The sequence below is a fragment of the Ambystoma mexicanum genome, chromosome 2q (genome assembly GCF_040938575.1).
Source record: "Ambystoma mexicanum isolate Mex_15411 chromosome 2q, UKY_AmexF1_1, whole genome shotgun sequence".
Lineage (NCBI taxonomy): Eukaryota > Metazoa > Chordata > Amphibia > Caudata > Ambystomatidae > Ambystoma > Ambystoma mexicanum.
The window spans coordinates 1,412,661,050-1,412,674,567 of record NC_090924.1 but is presented as its reverse complement, the minus strand read 5'-3'; the positions used below and the strand labels follow the sequence as shown (position 1 = coordinate 1,412,674,567).

General features: G+C 48.9%; 1 protein-coding gene across 2 annotated transcripts in view; it reads right to left on the bottom strand.

Annotated features, from left to right (window-relative positions):
* Window positions 1-13,518, bottom strand: part of ANKRD28 (ankyrin repeat domain 28) — a 1,823,421-nt gene that overhangs the window by 906,716 nt on the left and 903,187 nt on the right. For both annotated transcript variants that reach the window (XM_069648906.1, XM_069648905.1), the window contains exon 10: window positions 4,555-4,669. In XM_069648906.1, coding sequence (XP_069505007.1) covers window positions 4,555-4,669 — 115 coding nt within the window. The remainder of the gene's footprint in view (window positions 1-4,554; window positions 4,670-13,518) is intronic.

The following is a 13,518-nucleotide window of genomic DNA, read 5'->3' as shown; positions in this document are numbered from 1 at the left end:
AGAGAGACTGCAGAGGAGTGTGTGCTGGAACTGTATAAAAGGTGAGGCTTCTGGAGCAAAAAGCAAGTTGACCACTGGAAGCTGAAGTAACCAAGACAACGACCAGAGACGCCTGCAGACCATTTGCAACACCGAAGCCCACTGCGGTCCTGAGCTTGTTATCTGTGCAACCAAAGACAAACTTTGAAAAAAAAGCCATCTCGCCAGGTCCTAGGAGTTTCCAGAGCTGCGTAACCAAAATACTGGGAGACCTACTGCCCATTGCCAGTGTATCGTTGTGGAAAGGCCGAATCCGTCCAAATATTTACTGAAACCCCAAGGACCCTGCAGAGATCTTATCCAACTCGCCCAGACCCCCTCATCAGAGCATGGGACTGCAGGCAGCGAAGAGGATTGACCAGACGATCCGTGTCCCTTGGTAGTGCTGCAGAAAAGGCGCCACAACCGCAGAGTCAACCAATAAGTTGCTGACAGCCATGCTACAGGCCCTCCCTTGAGACTGCTGCTAAGAGATCCCATACATTGGCCTGCCTTCAGTCACCAGACCAAGGAATCTGCAGGTCGGGTCCAGAGCTGCAACCTCACGGAGCATCCAGCACAAACATTTCTTTTAACCTAAGGTACTGGGGGAAAAAGGTGTTGCTTACCCGATTCCAAGAAGTCGCTTCAGAGTGTCCAGGGCTACCCCTTCTTACTCCAGACACAAGCTGCTGCTTGTGTCCGTTTCTCGAGTCCGTTTTAAGGTCTCCCTTGTTGGTTGTTAATTTGCTGCTTCAATAACACTAGAGACTGGAAGAAATCCACAGGAACTCTTCATTATTCACTGCTTGTCAAGACTTCAAGTCCTCTCCGACATGCCTATAGTTAGAGTTGCGTTTTAGGACTTACTTTGCGAAGAAACAGTCTCTAGAACATTGGACTAAGCTCATGTAACACTAAACATTTTCCTCTCTAAATGACTTTACTATATGTGTTTGCAGAGTAAATGGATCTCCGTATACACCGTTGAAAAACCGCATGAGTGAGCCATAACTGATAATACTTTTCCCTTTCCAACGTTGCTACAAAAGTAACCACGAACAAACACAAAAGTAAAAGTGCCCTTTAAAGTGTATTATCAAGCATTCCTAAGTCTTCTGGTATAAACGTCTCAAGTAATTAAATTGATTCTGGTGTAAATGTAATATATACTTTTACATAACTTATAAGTGTAAGTGCTTCTTTGCTGTGCCTGTCTAACTAGATTTGGTGTACTTGCCTACAGCTCACATCTTCCTCTTAAGATAAGCCTGACTGCTCTGCCACTCTACCAAGGTCCTGAGCAAGTACAGACTGAAACTAAGAGTTGGGGATCTGTTAGGTAAGAAGTGATGTAGTAACACTGTGTGAGACTAAACAACATTGGTCTACTTGGTACTAGGTAATCCCACCTTTTGGTATAGGGTTGTACTACACAAGTTGGTAGTGTCACGTATCTCAAGAGGGGTAAACGTGAGCTGTAGCAATGAAATTCACAAATGCAAGTAGCCAAGTAACACTAATACTCAAGGTTTCAGTTATAAATAGTTATTTATAATCAGTTTTTAATAAGCTTTCTTTAAAAGGGGCAAGGCATGTAACAATCAAACATACTTTAAAATACTTTTCCAGAATCAGTACAAGTAAGTAGATACTCTTCAGAGATACTTTTTACACCCTTCCTACACGCAGAGGTGACTTCAATCACAAGGACAGTAATGGCATTTATATACCAGTAGTTATACTTTGCAGATTCTGATGTTGCAGAAAGGAAAGGTTAAAGGAATGAAAAAGGTTAAAACAGCTTCTCAGTATAGGTGAGGACAATTAATCTTCCAATGAGATTTAGACAAGCCTTTCCCAGCCATAACAGTTAAAAACAAGTTCCCACCTATGAGGGATAGAAATATCAAAGTCAATGGACTAGAAGAGTCTGCAGGGACAGGACAGCCAAAGTCAATTGGAGCACAGTTTATCAAGCCGAGGCACTTCTTAGATTGTAAAAGCCTTGCACAAAGTTTGAGTTTTGTAGAAATCACTATTAGGGGAACAAGCTGTTACACTTGTGAAAAGCAGAGTTGGAATCAACTAACAAAAGTAGCCAATGCAAGTCTCAACTGAGAAGAACACAGCTAAAGACACTGAGGTTAGTACCAAACGTCTGAACCATATCTCTGGTTTGAAGAAGAGTGATCCAGCTGGATTCTGTCCTGTTGCCGAGATGCAGAACCTGGGTTCCAGAACCTCAGTCGTGGGGACAAGAGGGAGGATGCATGGAGGACTACTGCGGCAGCAATATGGAAGACAGCGGCAGCTACAGACTCTTTTCAGGAAAAAGCGACACTTTGCGGTTTCAGCGCGTGGTAAACAGCACCAATGCGGATCTCGGATACCGGTTGGGCTTCCTTCACTCCTGCACTCTGGTGAGGGGACTCTAGCTCTGGTCGTCCTGCTTCTGGAGGGTCCTTAGGAGGGTCCTGGAGCTTCTGGACGAATTGCAGACATTGCACTAGACTACAGATTTATCTACTGCTGGCCCTCGGTTCTTGCATCAGTGAAGAAATACAGCCAATCAGGGCAGATGATCCAGAGGAGTTCGTCTCAGGGTTAGTTGGTCCTACTAACCCAAGAGAAAAAGTCGACCTGTCCGGAGCTTCTCTTGTCGATCAGAAAAAGGAGTTTCAGCACAGCAGCAGGGCTTTACTGGGCAATTCAAAGGCACAGGAGGATGCTGCAAGCTTCATTCGCGGTTTCGTCTGGTGTTTCTTCCAGTGGTCGGCTCTCACTCTAGTCCCAAAAACCCTCGCCTTTTAAGCATGTTTCTCCCATTGATACACAGCCCAGGCTGTCACTAAAACAGCAGGGTGGCTTGTCCTTAAAAGGACAGCCAGTCAGCCAATCAGGACTGGTTGCATTCACGTACTCCTACAGACAAAGGGACAGGGGGGTTTCAGGATCCTCCCTCACATCCTGCCTTTCCAGACACACTGGAGCCAGAAGCATGTTTCAGGACTGACGCCCGCCAAAGGCAAAACAAACAAAGGGCTCAAACATGGCTTGGCGTACATAGCAAAACCAAAGAAAGACCTCACAAACATAAAATGGTGAAAAAAGAAGACCAGGGCCATTTGGAAAAAATGGTTACCCATGGGGGCTATATAGCAGCTGAAGATTCAGCCTGCGGTCGAAACACACAATGGTAGGGAAATTAAACCACTGCCACCAGCCATTTAAAGTAGTGAGGGTAACATACATTGTTTTACATGAGAATGTAGGATAAGGGGCTACTAGGTAACCACCCAGCACTCCACATAAGGTGTGTGCTGGAGACACAGAGAAAAGGTAAGTAAAGTCAATTTCACTTGACTATTCATGGGAACAGAAGGTCACACAAGAAAAAGTATTTAAACCTCATGAGAAATCTAAGGATTTCTCTGTGGCACCGCACTGAAGATGCTTTGTGTAACCATACAAAAAGTAGATGCCTATGGAGTTTGTCAGACTCCAAAAACAAAGGAAACACATCATCCAAATCAGGTCAAAACACATGAGTGAGAAAAAGGTCTCACTCACTCCAGGGTTAAAATTAAAAAATCCTAAAGTCCAGCAAAAGAGCTGGGGGTCTCTAAGGTTGTAGGGAATTAGCACCAAAATGAGAATTCTCCCCAACAGGATCTACAAACAACTGGGATAGCTTACTAAAGTCTTACTACCAGTAGAATCTTAGGAAAACACCCCCAACAACTATGACCGATGCAGCTAGGGAGCCCACAAGGAAATTGGTTAGCCCACAGTATGGTTCCTGGACACCTCTGAAGGCTTCCAAGTGCAAGGTCCTCAAGCAGGGGTCAAGACTGATCGTTCCCACTGGTTCCAGGGTTGAAGCACAGATTAAAGATTCAATCCGTTGGGGTCTTGTCTCAAGGGACAATCTGATGAACGGCTGCATTTATCCTGAATTCGAGCTGGAGTCTGCCCAAGCACAATAATAACGGATGGCTCCATTAAAATGGCCAGTGGCAAACAAACACCTACTGCCTCGTTGCCAGTGAAAGCTGAAGCTTACCCATGGAATGGGCATACCATCCATGGCAACCCGTTTGAGAGAAGGCGCTAAACAAAATACAAGATGGCGAAAGGACAGGCAAACATTTGTGGCACAGTCATTTTAGAGTACATGGTTGTATAAAAGGCATTAAGTTGTCAAATGCAAAAGTGCAAGCGACAATAAAAAGAAACATGGCAGGAAAATCTCCGTCACCAGAGCGTCTGGGAAACATCACACAAATAATCACGAAATTACCAAAAACAAAGTAATACACAAAGTATCCCTACGGCATCTCATGGTAAGGTGAAGAATGCAGCGTAAAATAAACAGTTCTGCACTGGTAGCCATAGGGTCTGATTAGTGCCCCCAAAACAGATGAGCTTAGTGAAGAAAAATGGCTTTACTTGACTCCAAAAGTCAGGAGAGGAACAAAACGTAGGCAGAACGTTGGGGGGTTCCATGGATGTCTATGGTGCAGAAGCACTTACTTTGCTGTGTCCGCCCCACTTGAGATGAGGGTGTTGATAAGCAACTCATGGCCGTATCGAGCTGCTATGTGCAGGGCAGTGTTCCCATTCTTATCTTCACAGTCGATCTCGGCTCCTGAAAAGGAGGACGGAAATGACACAGCTGTTCAGGCTGACAATCTGTATTAAGTGAGGGCAAGAAACAGCACTAACAAATCACAATTAAGGTAATAAGAGCTCGATAAGTGGGCCTAACATATACAGTTAAGTTAATAGTTCAAGAGTAGGTCTATGGTCCAGCAGACCGGATCTGGCTGTAACGGGCCAGGGACTTAATGGGCCCCTGCGCATTTACCACCCGATCCGGCCAGCTGGATTTGGTGTTACTGCCATCGCCGCCCCAGGTTTTCAATTCGGAAACCCAGGATTCTAACAGCAATGTATTTTGTCGGAATGAACAGGATGCCTTGCGGAGTCCCATTTATTCAAACAAAATACTTACCTAAAATGGGTGTTGGGAATAAATCCATAGCCAAACGCCAGGCTGTAAAAAAATCACAAATAATTTATGGGCTCTAAAGGTTCCAACAGATCTCTGAAGCCTGTATACTTACGTTGGCCGAACACTGAGTTCCAACACTAATTTGGAAAATCACACAGGGATTGGCCTATAAATACATGTCCATGATTGTAAAGCCTTACGTTCCTGCTCAACTACTTGGATTGAGCAGGAAAGATTATGTCTTCATTTTCTAATAAAGGCTTTGGAGGTAAATGCTCCAAAAAGGTGACAGCCCATACTACCAATCGTCCAATTCTAATTCAAAACAGTCCTACTGTGCAAAGGTTTAAGGCTATTTTAAAAAAGCACTTTTCCACTTTTTATTTTCTGTGATAAATGGAAAACCTTTGGACATTGTTCAGGGCAAGTATCGTCTTTTTGTGTGTTAAATTTTGAGTAACTTATTCACATGGCTTGTTTTTATATTAATAATGTAATAGACAATATTCTATCTATACATAAATCAGCAAACAAATTCTTGCCAGTTATTTTCTTATCATTCCAGGCAACCAAAGACGTCGGAAGCTGGACCACTCACAAGAGCCTAACCACATCAGAGCCTTCAGAACGAACTGACCTACCTCTTGGTAATGTTCTTTCTGATGGATTCATCATCTATGATAGACATAACACAAGTTCTCTGGCAACAATTCTGATGCCAGGTAGGACAGTGCGGCTCAGCATCAACTACGTTCTATAAGATGTCAGATACAGTATATATAGTGGCGCGACGCCCTGTGTTCTCAGTGCCACCCTTTTTCCTTAGCACTCAAGTTGAGGGACTGTACCACCGATGGTGTACTAGATAAGCAAAGCAATGTATTCTTTTAAATGATTCTTAGCGCTCACAGATTCCTCATCTACGATACCCAAAGCAGTACATAAATCTGGAGGAGAGAGGAAGCAATGCCACCACCTAAACCAGAAAACTCTGGAGGACTGCCCTACCGAAACGGGCATCCTATACTGCAAAGGAATTCCAAGCAGTAATGCACTGCAAACGTGTGCACAAACGCCCAAGACGCAGCCTAACAGATGTCCAGGACAGGGACACCTCTCTTAAGGGCAGAGGTGGGAGCCACTTCTCTGGTAGAATGGGCTCTGAGACCCTCAGGCACATCCTTTACAGCCAGATCATAGAATTTCGAAATACAAAGAATTATCCACCTTGACAGGGACCATTTGGTGACAGCCCTGCCAACACAAGCCCCAGTATAAACCACAAAAAGCTGTTAATCTTTCCTAGTCTCTCTTTCGAGAAATGTAGAACTGAAGGTCCTGCACCGGGTCCAGCCGATGGAACAGTTCCTCTGCCTTGGATGGGCGAGGCAAAGGGAAAAACACAAGAAGATTGATCTTCTGAGAAAGATGGCACTCGAGACGACGTTCAGAAGAAAGAAGAGCCTCACTCTTAAACTCAACTTCGCTTTGGAAAAAAAGGTGGTAAAATAGACAACACCAGGAGCTCACTCACCAGTCTTGCGAAAGTGAGGGCAACCAGGAAAATCACTTTCCTTAAGGGCAAGCAATCTAATAAAGCAGGAATGAAAGAGCTCATATGGAGCAACCATAAGAAACGTTAAAACCAAATTCAAATCCCATGCCAGGACCACAAACTGGCGGGAGGTAACTGGTTAAAAAATCCCACAAGAACGGCATAACACTGGAGATTATGAAGAACGAGTCTTGTTCCAGGGAACTCTTGCACAATTAAAGAGCAGCAAGGTAACCATTTATAGTGCCATTTTCGTGGCCCGCGTGGCCCAAGGAAAGCAAACAATACAGCACAGGGGTTAGTAGACAGGATAAAAGGATTCAGATCCCTCTCCGGCACCAAGTGAAAATGCACTGCAGCTGCAGGCAAACATGTATTGCATAGCTGGCCTCCTAGTTGAAAGAAGGACATCAGGGACGCCTTCCAACAAGTCCCACTCCTTGCATATAAGCCTCTCAGTAGCCAAGCATGAAGTTTCAGGCTGCAAAGATCCGGGTAGAGGGCCCCCTCCTCCCCTCTGAATGGGAGAGATCAAGTCATCTCTCTTTGGAAGGCGCCAGCGAGGGCAGATGGACATATCGAGCATACCACGTTCTCGAGGCCCACTGAGGAGTTATCAAGATCATTGTGGTTCCAAACAGGTGCAATCTTTTGAGAATTGGAGGAATGAAACAGAATGGCGGGAGCACATAAAGGAGGTCCAAAGACCGCTCTACCGTAAGTGCCACCCCTGAGCTCTAGAACGAGAAATTCCCTGGAGCATAACAATGCTCACTTCCTGTTGACACTAGAAGCAAAGAGGACCACTTGGTGTCCCCCAAAAGGAAAAGATCGCTTTCAGAACTTCCTGGCAGAGCTCCCACTCGGGGAGGCCAAAGTCTGTCTGCTCAAGGCATCCACTGTGACATTCTCTCGTCCGGCCAGAAAAGCCGCAGTGAGAGACTTTTCTACATAGCACAAAACCACAGTTGCATCACTTCTCTGCACAGAGACAAGGACCCCGCAGCACCTCGCTTGTTGAAGTAGTGCATGGCCACTGTGTTGTCCATCAGGATCAGCACAGTCTTGCATTTCACAGAGGGGGGTGGGGGGGTATAGGGGCGACCAGCACCTGCCCGATTTCCCTCAGCTCCAGTAAGATGGGTTTCCAAGAATCTGCGGGAGACCACAGTCCACCCACCGTTAGATCGGACAGGTGAGTGCCCCAATCTGTCCGATGCGTCCGTGACCAAAGTCACCTGGGTCCAAGGTTGATTAAAACGACGCGCACGGCCCACCATGCAAGATCCTGCAGCACCTGGTCTGAGACCTGTAAAAGGTCTGACATGTGGCCCGGAAACTGCAAACATTGTCAACGGAGAAGCCACTGAAGCAATATCATGCGCAGCTTCATATCTGGCCTCATTAGGATGCAGGAGGTCACAAGGCCTAGAAGGCGGAGGAACGCAGAGACTTATTCCTAGGATTGGAGGAAATTAACCATCCGAAAGATGAACGCCACTCGATCCTCCGGTGCGAAAGCCCTGCGCAGGCGAGTGTCCAAGACCGCTCTGATGAATCTGTAGGACTGGGACGGCGAAAACTGGATGAGAAAAACATTTCAGGGAAAAAGCCAAGCTGTGCAATACCATGCATGTACAGAGTAAATGGAACAAGTTACTTACATGTAACTCTTGTTCTCCAGCATGGGTCTTACATGGATTCACAAGCTATGAATATTCCCAGGCTGGGAACCCTCAGTAAAAATAAAGCAGTTTAGCTTTAAGCTTAAACTGCATCGTCGCTTGTATAGCCTATTGCTGTCACTTTGGGTCATACTGCCCCAACAAATGACACTCGTCTTCCTTAGCTCCATCACTGGTGGCCGGGGATTGAACCTGTGCTGCACTGACTTGCTTCCAAGGCAAGCACATTGTCCCTGAGCTATCCTCCCAAGACCATGCGAGTCCATGCAAGACTCATGCTGGAGAACAAGAGTTACAGGTATCGTGTTCCTTTCTCCAGCATGGCATCTTACATGGATTCACAAGCTAGGAATACGATTGCACAGCAGTACATAAACACAACCAAGGGAGGTAGCAAGGCTCAACAGAAGCAATAAAACTTACCGCTGGAACACATTCACCACAAGAACAGTTGTGAAGCACCATTTTTCCATCAGGAAACTCCACCTTGAATCTCTGAAGACACAGTAGAATCTTGTGAAGGTGAGAATAGGCATCAAAGTAGCAGCTCTGCAGATATCCAGCCGGGGAATGCCAGAGAGGAACGCCGTCGTAGATGCGATTGCTCTGGTGGAATGAGTCCTCGGTCAGCCTGGCAACAGCATGTTTACCAGCTGATGGCAATGCATTTTGCAGCTGGAGAGCCATCTGGAGATGAATGCTTTAGATGGGGCCTTCCCATGACCCACTGTCCAAAGATTACAAAAAGATGAGAAGGCTTTCGAAAGTCCTTTATGCGTGCAACATAGAATTTCAAGACACATGCCACGTCCAGCGAATGCAAACAACTTTCAGCAGGCGTAGAAGATTTTCAAAGAAAACTGGCCGTACCAAAGGTTTGTTTAAATGAAAGTCTGATGGGACTTTGGGCATAAAGGAAGGATGAGTCCTGGGGTGGAACGACAAATATGGAGGCTTGCATGAGAGCCTGTGTTTCACCAACCCTCTTTGCCGTGGTGATAGCCACGAGAAAAGTGGTTTTCCAAGAAAGAAACTTCAAGGGAGCCCGATGCAGAGGTTCAAACGGAGGCTCCATGAGCTTGGAGATTACCATATTAAGCTCTCATGCAGGAGCCTTCACTGGTGGAAAAGTCCTTGAGAAACTCTTTGATGGGTCTATGCGACCACACAGAGAACTTGTCTGGAGTGTGGGTGCACCGGGAGATGGCGGCCAGGTGTACCTTGATTGATGCATGTGCAAGCCCAGCCTTGGCAAGTAAGGAAGAAGCTGTAGCGCAGTCATGCGCCATGGAGAGATCGTCTTTGACCGGCACCATACCATAAAACGCCTCCGCTTGTGCTTGTAACAGGCAAGTGTAGATGGAGCCCTGGCCTTCGCCAGAATGTTCTTGCATTCCAAGGACAGCAAGTAGTGTCCCAACTCTAGGACTGTCACTAGGGTCAAATGCATCTTCCTTCCCTGAAGAGCAGGTCTGAGAGAGATGGCAGTCTGAATGCTGGCGCCACCTTAAGGTGGAGGAGATTTGGGTACCAGATCTGCCTGGGCTATGCCAGTGCAATGAGGATTATCTTGCAGCAGGAAAGTTTGAGTGTGTTGAGCACAGGTAGCAGCAACAGTATTGGCGGGAATGCGTGCAGGAACCAGCTTTCCCATGGGATTGAGAAGGCGACCACCAGACTCCTTGCTCAAGAGAACCTGCTGGCACTTGATGTTGGTCGCTGAAGCGAACAGGTTGATCAGAGGCTGGCCCCATTTGCTGAAGATCTGAGACATCTGAGCTTGCTGGAGCTCCCACTCGTGGCTGGACTGCAGTTCCATGCTGAGAGAGTCCGCAATGGTGTTTTGAACACCTGCCAAGTGGAACAGGACTAGAAACATCTGTTGAGAAATGGCCCAGCTCCACAGGCTCTGTGCTTCCTGGGAGAGGATGCGAGATCTCGTCCCACGCTGCTTCTTTACGTGAAGGGAGGATAGCACAGGGCAACGCGCTGGTCTTGGAAGCAAGAATATGCAGAGCAACAGAGGTTTGAATCCCAGATAAACGCTTAGAAACCGGACTCCGACATGGTATTAGGCACGTTATAAAAAACAATTAAATAAATACATAAATAAATAAGGAACAAGTTACTTACCTGTAACTGTTGTTCTCCAGCATGGGTCTGGCATGGATTCACATGCTCATGAATATTCCCCGTCATCAGGCTGGGAATCCTCGGTAAAGAAAAAACCCAGTATCAGTTTCGTTTCTGATCTGTCTTTCGTAGTAATAACCAATCACTGGTCTCTGCGTCATACTGACCACAGCCAATGACTGCCCTCTACCTAAGCACCGCCTCTGGCAGCCATCTTCAGATTTGGAAGCACGTGAAGTGGCAGTATGACCAAGTGAAGAGCCGCAGAGGGGTAGGCGGGAGGGTTCGCATGTGAATCCATGCCAGACCCATGCTGGAGAACAACAGTTACAGGTAAGTAACTTGTTCCTTCTCCAGCATGGGGTCTGGCATGGATTCACATGCTCATGAATAAAGAATACATAGCAGTACACACATGCACAACCACGGGAGGTGGCAAAGGCTCAACATTAAGCATTACATCAAACTCAACATTAAGCATCTTACCTCCTCACCAGGCTCACCTCAGGCGAACAGGTTGCGCAGCACTGCTTGGCCGACCCTGGACTCCTCCCTGGAATCCCGATCGACGCAGTAGAATTTCGTGAAGGTGTGCGTCGACCTCCACGTAGCAGCCCTACATATGTCCAGCAGGGGCACACCAGAAAGGAACGCCGTGGTAGCTGCGATCGCTCTGGTGGAATGGGATCTAGGACGGCCAGGCAGCGGTCGGTTTGCCAACCGATGACAGTACATGATACAGCCGGAGAGCCATCTGGAAATGGAAGCCTTCGAGAGAGCCTTCCCCTGATTGACAGGTCCAAAGTTCACAAAGAGTTGTGACGTCTTCCGAAAACACTTCGTGCGGTCCACGTAGAACTTCAGCGCTCTAGCCACATCCAGCGAGTGCAAAGTCCTCTCAGCCGGCGACGAAGGCGACGGGAAGAACACAGGCAACACCAAGGGTTCGTTGAGATGGAAGTCCGACGGTACCTTGGGCATGAAGGAGGGGTGCGTCCTGAGCACTACCCTCGTGTCGTGAAAAGTCAAGTACGGGGCCTTGCAGGAAAGGGCCTGGATCTCTCCCACCCGTCGTGCGGAGGTGATGGCCACAAGAAACGCTGTTTTCCACAACAGAAACGTCAACGGGGCCGAGTGCAGAGGCTCGAACGGAGGTCCCATGAGCTTGGTCAGCACCACGTTGAGCTCCCACGCCGGGGCCGGAGCCTTCACCGGCGGGAACGATCTGAACAGTCCCTTCATGAACTCTTTCACCAGACGATGAGACCACAAGGACGTCCGCCCCGTGGTTCTGGTGTATCGGGAGATCGCAGTAAGATGAATCTTGATGGACGCGTGTGCCAGTCCAGCTTTGGCCAGCGTCAGCCGGTACGGCAGTACCTGGGGAGCCGTAATCCGTAGAGGGTTAATCTTCTGTGCGTGGCACCAGACAGAGAACCTCTTCCATTTGTGTCCGTAGCATTTAAGAGTCGAGGACGCCCTGGCCTTTGCAAGAACCTCTCTGCAGTCGGCCGGTATGTCGTATCCTCCAAACTCTAGCGCTGCAGGAGCCAGGCCTGCAAGTTCAGTGATTTCGGGTCGTGGTGGAGGATGGCGCCTCCTTCCCTGGAGAGCAGATCCGCGTCCACCGGCAGCTTGATTGGCGGGGACGCTGACAAGTCCAGAAGGTCCGGGAACCATATCTGCCTCGGCCACGCAGGTGCGACGAGGATCATCCTGCACCGTGACCTCTTGAGCTGGTTGACGAGCCGGATTAGCAGTGGCAAAGGAGGGAACGCGTAGAGGAACAGGCCCTCCCAGGGGAACGAGAAAGCATCGCCCATGCTCCTCGCCTGGGGAAACCTGCTGGCGAACCTCCGGCACTTGGAGTTCGTCGCCGTCGCGAACAGGTCGATCTGGGGTGTGCCCCACCGTCGGAAGAGGCGATCCACTAGATCCTGCCGTAGTTCCCACTCATGGCACGAGCGCAGCTCCCTGCTGAGTGAGTCTGCGATGGTGTTTTTTATCCCTGCCAGATGAAACGGCACCAGAAACATCCTTTGGGCGACGGCCCAATGCCACAGGTCCTGCGCCTCCTTGGACAGTGCTGGGGACCTGGTTCCGCCCTGTTTCCTGATGTAAAACATGGTGGTGGTGTTGTCGGTGAAGATCCTCACCACCTTGCCCTTGAGGGACGGAAGGAAGGACCTGAGGGCCCAGAACACTGCACGGAGCTCCAGGACGTTGATATGGAGGGACTTCTCCGTCGGGAGCCAAAGGCCTCTCGCGTGCAGATTTTCGGTGTGCGCTCCCCACCCTTCCAGGGAGGCATCCGTGGTCACTGTCTCCTGGTGGTCTGGAAGTCCATGCCCGCCGTCAGATGCGCGCGGGTGCCCCGCCACCGGACCGCTCGGCGGAAACTCTCTTTGAGTGTGATCCTCTCCTCGAAGCCGCCCGTCGTTTGGATCCAGCGCGCGTCCAGGAACTCCTGCAACGGGCGCATCCGGAGCCTGCACATGGGAATGAGGTAGATGCAAGAAGACATCATTCCGAGGAGGGACTTGATGGACCTCACCTTGGCCGCGTCGGAAACCAACATCCGCTGTACCTTGCCCAGGATGGACCTGGTCCTTTCCTCCGACGGGGAGGCCAGAAGGGACACTGTGTCGAGCTTCGCTCCCAGAAACAGTGCGTTTTGCGCGGGTACCAGGTGGGACTTGGCGTAGTTCACGGAGAATCCCAGGTCCGTGAGAAGTTGGACGGTCCTTGCCGTGTGCTCCACGGCGAGCTCCCTCGTCTTGGCTCGGATGAGCCAGTCGTCCAGGTAGGGGTAGACGTGGATCCCCTCGCGGCGCAGCTGCGCCGCCACCGGTGCAAGGCACTTGGTGAATACCCTGGGTGCCGACCGTAGTCCGAAGGGGAGGGCTTTGAACTGGTAGTGACGCCCTTGGACCACAAACCTGAGGAATTTTCGGTGCCCCTTTAGGATGGGAATATGGAAGTAGGCATCCTCCAAATCCAACAACGACAGGAAGTCTCCTTCCTCCAGCTGACCCAGGACGTGCTGGAGGGTGACCATCCGGAACTTCTGCGCCTTGATGAACTTGTTCAGACGTCGCAGGTCTAGGATG